Source organism: Styela clava, chromosome 6 (genome assembly GCF_964204865.1).
Source record: "Styela clava chromosome 6, kaStyClav1.hap1.2, whole genome shotgun sequence".
NCBI classification, from domain to species: Eukaryota; Metazoa; Chordata; class Ascidiacea; order Stolidobranchia; family Styelidae; genus Styela; species Styela clava.
The window spans coordinates 9,578,643-9,587,292 of NC_135255.1; the positions used below are offsets into that span (position 1 = coordinate 9,578,643).

At 34.5% G+C, this 8,650-nt stretch overlaps 2 protein-coding genes across 2 annotated transcripts; both read left to right on the top strand.

Moving 5' to 3' along the window:
- The first annotated feature begins 585 nt into the window (after positions 1–585).
- LOC120330787 (uncharacterized) lies at positions 586–5,011 on the top strand. Its single transcript, XM_039397702.2, has 7 exons — positions 586–1,107; positions 1,778–1,907; positions 2,507–2,595; positions 3,093–3,221; positions 3,313–3,433; positions 3,756–3,919; positions 4,193–5,011. Exons 1-7 carry the CDS (start codon positions 943–945, stop codon positions 4,367–4,369), a joined length of 975 nt encoding a protein of 324 aa, XP_039253636.2. The 5' UTR covers positions 586–942; the 3' UTR covers positions 4,370–5,011.
- Positions 5,012–6,000: 989 nt separating this feature from the next.
- LOC120330788 (calmodulin-lysine N-methyltransferase-like) lies at positions 6,001–8,367 on the top strand. The gene is made up of 2 exons (XM_039397704.2): positions 6,001–6,557; positions 6,832–8,367. Exons 1-2 carry the CDS (start codon positions 6,312–6,314, stop codon positions 7,495–7,497), a joined length of 912 nt encoding a protein of 303 aa, XP_039253638.2. The 5' UTR covers positions 6,001–6,311; the 3' UTR covers positions 7,498–8,367.
- The last annotated feature ends 283 nt before the right edge of the window (positions 8,368–8,650 follow it).

Consider the following 8,650-nt stretch of genomic DNA (forward strand, 5'->3'; position numbering starts at 1 on the left):
AAAACTAAAGGAAAAAATCGCGAGTGAATTGAAGGCATTTCCGATCGCCGCTCAATGTATGACAACAAAACACCGCTAAAGCTTTGTTCTGTGGCAGGACACGAGTAGACAAGTTTGTTGACATTGTCAACAGGTCACTGAAACAAATCTAGAGTGCAATTGTTCTACAAAACCATTATTTCTATTACGCGACATTATTAGCCCCCACAAACAAAACAATGTGAGATGTGTATGGAAAAATTAATACCCTAAAATTGAAAAACTCTGTAATGATAACTTGCTTTCATTAGTTAATTGTCAACCCATGCCCAGATTAAAATCTTTATCAAACGTCTATACTCTTCTAATATTATAAATTCGATATGTCGTGATTTGGATAGTCGAATAACTAGAAAAAGGATGTCATATTCACTGTACAATTTTATTACATAACAAAGGCTTAAATATAAGATAACTCATCACGGTAATTCAAGATGGTATCATATTTCGTACCAGTATGATGCATATACGTTGCTGTGTATTGAGATGATGTGAAGGGCTATCAAATAATAGTATAGTGTAGTATAATAGCGAGGTATTTCCATTGAAGGGCACTTTCGAAGACTACCCGTGAAGTTATCGTTTCTATCTCACGTTCGTTGAAACAAGATTGGATTAAACATTAACAACTGAATAGTTTTAAAATCTAATTTATCATAACTCAGGTTTCCATGAATCATAGCAGAACAAATCAAAGTGCTTTGAAATCTTGTATAATAGCATTAAAGGTGACAGAGCAGGTAATAAAAAATTGCTCGTGCTCTCGGTGCGTTAGTTGTATCAAAGTGTGTTTGAAAATAGACTCGATAGGTTGAAAGCCAAATTCTTCTAGTGGTTTAAGTTAGATACGCGTGCTGGCACACATTGTTAGAGGGAAAACAGAAAAAGGTGAACAGCAAGAAGATGTTGGCGATACGAGAACCTAGAGAAGTGGCAATAAGGTGGTCTTCGATTACAACCGCACCTTGCAGCGTAATTTCTGAATCTTCGCCAAGACCAACTACACCAAGATATCCTCAACGTGAGCTTTCGTCATTTGGCAACGATTATGATGAAAATATACTACAGGTAAACATTGTAGAAATAGTTCTACATGCAATTTGTTGATTCGTCAACCAGAATTTAGATGAGATATCCCAGGATTAACAGACAAGAGTTTTTGTCCAACACTCGTGAACCGATATTGTATCAACGGTCACCGTCCGTAGCTTACCCTCGAAGTTACTTGATCGACGTTAAAACGCCTTTTTTTGATTTTATTGTAGTTTTCGAACGATATATGCAGAATACACCTTCTTTAAAAGATCACATACACCTTAGTCAAAAAGCGAATATATAATAATAAACGAATTCTTTAAGTCGTACCGATTGGAACGTAGATTAATTACATTTCTATCTGATGGATAATAATTTGTGAGAGAAAATTCAATTTGATAATGACTGGGCAAAAACATATCTCCGCAAGCTTAAATTGTAAAATTGGTTTCCTACGAAATGCATAGATAGTGGTTTAGGAATAATAATTAATTTTTATTACGATTCCAATTTGAATTACATTTTAGGTCCTTTTTGATTATGTCACTAAAATATAATTTTCGCTCTCCGTAGTTCAGCAATACTTCTAATGCAGGTGGGCGGGTTAGGACTCAATAACTGAACAATATGCGTCCAAAAAATCATATTTGCTATATTCTGGTGCATTTCATTTTAGAGAATACGCTTTTGTGATTTTTTTCAGTTGATCCACGCACATTTAGAAGTGGATGCACATCATACAGTTGCTTATGTCGGACACATGAGAGGAAACTTGGTCGAGAAGATGGAGAAACACTTCTGCTTACTTACTCCTATTACAGTTTTATATCCAGGTGAAAATTGTATGAATGAAAGTCTTGTACAGCGTAAGATATTCTACGTAAGAGTATATACGAGAGAGACCTATCGATCGAAAATGCGGTTTCGATTCATGACTATATAGCGACACCGCGTGTCCCATCACTAATTAACACCAAAATCAATAGGCTCCTGGTCCGAGATACGATGAATGCACATGCGAAATGTGGAGCACATTCAACCTCGCTTTCGTGAGATATCGCGTGCATCTAACAGACAGACAAACAAACAAATACCTATCAACATACTTACTGATCTAAAGATCGATAAGTAATAACAATGTAAACTATAGAATTTTGTTGCTATTTGACTGCACCGCTTTTCTACACTATACAGATATATAGTAATTACGCCATATACACATAAAATAACGATTTTTTGAAGTACTCGAAGATGGCATTGAACCACTAAAAAGTTAAACCCTGCATAAGCAAATTCCTTGCATATGAAGAACGAATTTCGTAAATGTAAGCAATACGGCAAAAGTCTCAAAGAGTTTTTGAATGGAATCAATTGTTATTGAATTGACGTGATTATAGATGTTCAAATCAATTTGAAATACTGTTTTCCACAGGGGGAGTAACATACAAGGACATTGCTGAAAACTCACGAAGACTTGCTTTGAAAATATCGCAAACACCGGCGGAAGAATTTTTTGCATCTGTAAGCTATATACTTAACCTATGTATATATATAATATTGACTTCAAGCGATATTCGATCTCTAGGACATCATTCCAAACACGGTATGGAGTCAGCACGATAGAAATGGGGCGCGCAGTTTTTTTTTTTGTGAATTGGTGTCACTGTCACTATGAGACTGTTTCAGTTGAATGAGGAACTTGTGACTGATAAGTCGCATTCCCTGTGTATGTATTCAGTACCCACGTTTCGTCTACTCTACCCTATGCTATATCCAGTGGTGGGATTCTTCTGAGTTCTTATTCAGCCGGTTCCATCACATAAGTGATATTTTTCTGCCGGTTCTGTCATATGTTTTTTTAGTAATGCTAACCGGTCTGCTGATCTCATAAAATTCCGCGAGACGGTTCTATAGCACCGGTGCGACCCGGCTGGATCCCACCACTGGCTATATCCCATCTTACAAAAGTAACGTTGTAAACGTACTCAAGACATAACGAAAAATCTTGCGTTCTATAGGCATCGGGGAATTTGCCAGAACAAAAAAGAAAATTTGATCGAATTTTCATCAATAATTCCGTGCAAAACCTCAACGATTTTGAATTAACTTTTACGAGAATGAGGAAATGTCTCGAAGAATCAGGAAAGGTATAAATTACTAATTATTTTTTAGTCAAGCTTGTGGCTGAGAACAATAGAGAAAATGATATAAATTTACCGTTGTTTGCTCATTTACCAGATAATGATATTACATCGACCAACTTCCATCACTACGTTACCATATTTCAATAAAGCGAGAGAAATACTTGGCAGTATTGAAATCCCTTTCATGAAAATCATAACAGCGTTACAAAAAACAGGTATGTTGAGATAAATCGTTTAAGTTTAATGTTTGATAACATTTCATGATAGGTTTCTGTGAGTGGTATCACTATTCATATGATGTAATTATAATAGATAGAAAAATGAATTAATCGTTGACTTCGGAACATCATGTGTGATAACGCATTTTAAGCTCACTTAAATATACATGGGGTCTAACTTTGAGGCCTACTGGTCACAAGGCATTCCGTCAACTTTTTGCAACTCCATATAGTCGAAAACGAAAGTCAATTCAAAAATAGGGTCTTATAGCGTATATTACAAACGACAAACAAACTTGATTAAGCTTTTATTTGCCAGGTTGTGACGTCCGGTGGGATTTGGAACATGTCCCTTTGGTGCTGGAAAAGATTAAATGGATCGCATTATTACGGAATAGATTTCCTACGGAACTTGAAATTTTAAGCGATAATGAAATTGAAGACGGAATTCGGGAGTTGCTGAATGGAACGCTGAATTACCTGGTAATTAAACACGTATATATATATATATATATATATTAATGATGCATTTGCTTTCCGAAACATGCATATTAAAATTAAGTTTTGGAAGGTATAATACTACGTGAAATCCCCACTTTTGTTCAATAAACATGTATGATTTCGTTTACTTTTTCCCAGCATTTGTGAGCGTTGAAACAAACTTCATTCAATTGGTGGACCCTAAATTCAAGTTCATAAGAGACAAAACATTTCATATCAAGTGAGACTATTTTGACTGAGCATTGTTTTATTCAGACTCCGGTTATGGAACTTGAAGATCGTCTTATATTAATCACTGGAACACCTCCCGATACACCAGGGTCATATCCAGCCGTACAGAGAATTGTATCCAGACCGCAACTACCATATTCAGAATTATTAGATCTTGAATACACCCTCACGCTTACTAATCCGATGAAAAGATTTTTGTGAAAATTTTTGGTTCCGATTTTGATTCCCAAGCACAACCAATTCGTATTGATCAAACGACGTCATTTTGAACTAATTTTTTGCCCCACTGTACCGACAGCATATACAGTTGGGTTATGAACCACGATGACCTATATCGGTCTTGCACACTGACTTACACAAAACAACGACCGACCATCTACTGTTAAATTATCTCTATTTTGACTCAAATGCAAATTGCGATAATATAATGTCTCTCTCTCAAAATACTTTTACACTGAGTAGTAGTTGTAAACGTATATATCTTTATCACTCTCGCTAATTAAGGTAGTGCTGGGTAAAGTCGTATTGGAGTTATTATTATGATGTGTGTTAAATAACAATTAAAAAGATGAATTTACTTTCTTCGACCTGCTGTCTCATGTGCGACATTAAAACTGCTATCTCTGATTTGCTGTCTGTATTTGAAATGGATATTGAGAAAAATAATCATTTGGATGGCTAGGTGCAATTAGTAATCAAGCCTTTGAGATAAACGCACAAGTTACACCTATGTAAAAGGAAATCCAATCATATGTGGAAATCCGACGAGGCTCGAAAATACGCGGTTTTGTAATGTTTGTGGTTTTGTTTTGTATGTGGCATGAAATGAATAAAACTATCCTCTCAAGATTTGACTATCGATAACGCAGACAATTACTGTATGGTATTAAAACATTCAAATGTACCGGTGGAAAAGTTCAGCCTAGTAGGCTATCATAGCTATTTCTTGACAAATTTTGATTACTGCAATTAAACTAAGACCCTAAAAACACAAACTGTTCATGGCGCTATTCGATTAATATTTGAATTTCCGGAACACAGCTAAAAACTAACAAATAGCATGCAATAACGCGAAAACGAGGTAATGTTATCATGTCTAAAAATCTGTCTGAGTGGCCGCTAAATCTCTATTGTTACGTCACGATTTGCATCTTGATGATTAGCCAGTGTTACGAAGTTAAACAAGGATTACATTCAATTATCTACTTCATATTTGACAGTTGTGTTTCGGAAATTTAAATATAAATCAAATACTTCAATGTTCACCATGTCTTTTTAGAAGTTTTAATTTAATCACAGTAATAAAGAATTGAGTAGAAAGAGTGATAGACTAGGCTAAAATTCCTTACCGGTACTTCTAAAAAACAAATTATTGTACGCGATGAATCATATTGATGGTTTGAAACAAATACCTATTTTACAGGGGCCAACTCGCGGAACCTCTCTCAAAATAAGCCCCGAAAATGTTGCAATGGTGAAGTATAGGAATAATTTTTCGTGGGTCAAAGATCGAGGAAAGGTCCATTGAACGCTTTTTAACTTTATTTTTAGTTATGTCTGTCTCCCATGTATCTATTTGTTTTGTTTTGTCTGTTTACTTTTTGTATTGCTTATGTCAGAGAACCAAAATAAATAATTGATTGATGTTGATGCTCGGGGAAACATATCCATATGCATAACGCGCGAGAAAGAGCTTCGAATATCAACGCCTCTGCGTACACTGCATGCCAGAGCCATATAGGCTCTGCTGCATGCGAATTGCGGAAGACGCTTTCGTAAACAGTAGCAAGCGAAAGGCGGCACAGATAAAAGAAATATAAGAACAGTGATCATCTTCAGTCAGTTTTGTTGCTCACGATAGGACTTAATGAATTTTGTCGTCTCGCTTTGAATTTTCCATTTTAATTCAATTAATGTGCTTTGCCTTTTTATTATTATTTATTCGTCTTATCTCGTGCACTATTTTATGAATGTGAACACAAATTAAATGCGCGTGATAAAAATAATCAATAACTAAATCTGATCTGCTGTCGCTTGTTTTTGTGACTTGGCTGGCGGGGGTGTTGTCCTAGAGAGCGTGAATTAGATTATAATTCTATAAAACTTTGTGCGGCAATGCGTTGACTTGTCGGTAAATTGCCTCATGGATCCTATAAAAAGGAAAAATCTAGCAAAATATCGGTGGCTCATTTTAAGAAAAGCCCTGTTAGGCAGAAGAACTTCTGACGTTCCAAGCAAAGGATCCATCCGCGTTCACAACAGTGTCGCATTGTTTCACATAACTGAAACGAGGAATTGCGACCTTGAATCATGGATGGATTATAAACATGATGGCACACCACCGCTGACTGTACAAATCAAAAGACCTCTTTCAATCTTGTCTATGGAGGTACGGTATTGTATTTGATATAATTTTTTTGTTTGAACTAGACTTCTGGTACGGTACAAATCTAACTCTTGATGCTGGGAAAATAGAAATACCGCGATGTCAAACTATATCGAGATATCAGATCTAAAATAATTGTAAGATGTCAAATGAATTTCTCATAGGAGATCGAGTTTGAGACAATTGCTATATCTCACATCTGTAGAGTGTAAAAATGCTCTTTGCTAAATTTCTGAATTTCGTGAATGTGGCATGTTTTAATTTTTATATATTTTAGGATTTGATCGAAGGTGACAACACTGGAAATGTCTGCATTTGGGCTTCAGAGCAAGTGATGGCAAGATATTGTGTTGTAAACATGAAGCAGTTTTATAACAAGTCTGTCATTGAAATTGGAGGAGGTTCGAGTTGTCTAGCTGGATTATTCATTGCAAAATATGGCAATGCATCGAGGGTTGTTTTGTCTGATGGAAATAATAGGGCAATCATGAATGTAGACTCCATCATTAGAAAGAATTTTTGTAATAAAATGGACAATTTAAAAATTCCTGAAGCTGTACAAATTGAATGGGATAATGAAGAAGTTCTCGTCCAATACGCCGCACAATTCGATTTTTTATTTTGTGCCGATTGTCTGTTCAGAGATGATATTAGACGACATCTTGCCCTAGCTATATTTAGGCTGCTTACATCAGAAGGCGAAGCTATCATTTTTGCCCCTCGCCGTGGAAATTCTATGAATGATTTTCTCAAGCTTGCTAAGGAATTGTTTGGTATTTCTGGAGTGTCAATCATACAGAAATATGATGAAAAAGTTTGGCAATTTCATCTGTCTAATTTAAATGTTTCCTCATATAATGAAGATATACATTATCCCTACCTTATCAAGCTGACTAAAAGCTTGAAGAATCCTAGTTTGCTTACAGCAGCTAGCTCAGCATGATGGTTTTTACCAATCCTTGCCTTTTACTAGACTTTTTTGTACCTTTTTAAAATTAAATAATAACAAGGTTAATTTCGTTTTGTATCCCTTAAACATTTTAATCTGATTGAAAATTTTCTTCCTTAAATATTGTAATTTTGATTCTGAGAAGCCTTGCCAATTTGCAATAGTATCAACTTTACTGCCCAATATTAAGAATTTAATTAAATATTTAAATTCTATTTCATATCATAATATGATTTAGGCTGCTTTATTATGCCTGTTTCTTATCTCAACATCACATACAATAATTATCTAGCACTTCGATTATTTTCACATTCCTTTCTATAATTTTGCTTTGCACTGTGATTTTGCAATTGTATGTCCAGTACATAGATTTGTGTTCATGATTATGACCCATAACCCAGTATTTAATGACATTCTAGAACCCAAGTTTGATATGCCACTTCTTTCCAGTTCGTTTCAAGCATGTGCATATGAGTTTTAACCATGAAATTAAGATTAAATTTGCGTTCCTTATATATATAAATAAAAGAAGTTGGACTTATGCACTTTATTTACTGTAATTTCTAAAAATGAAAAAAAAAATGTAATAAAATATAGTTCTAATTTTTGTAGTGTCAATGCAGTTTTGTATAATCATATCAATATTTACTTATTTTTTGCAATCATTATTATTTCAACCCTTTAGCAGTTTTGTCAGAAGAGTGTATTTTTTTTTCCAAGTGGCAATTGAATTTTGTCATTGTGCGTTTATTATGGTTTTTTATAGTTGCTTTTCAGTAGGGCACATATGAAAAATAATAAATATAGTTTTACACACTTCAACACATGCATATATATTGTTATCTACTATTCTCTATAACTCTATTAAATAAATTAAAAACACATGTTTTTTTTTGAAGAAAAATATAATCTGAAATTTGGGTCTATACTGCTATTAAATTGATTAAATTTATAATCAAAGATTGTGATTTCCTTTCAGAAAGCAAGTTTCAGCGAAATTATATATATAATCATTCCCTGCCAAACGCTTTTCTGCCGCCTCATATATATTATCGAGTAAAATCAAGACTGCGAAAGAAAATTTATTTTTTGTTGACCTCGTTGACAAGAATTACTTTATATTTGAATTTTCAAATATAAAGTGTGA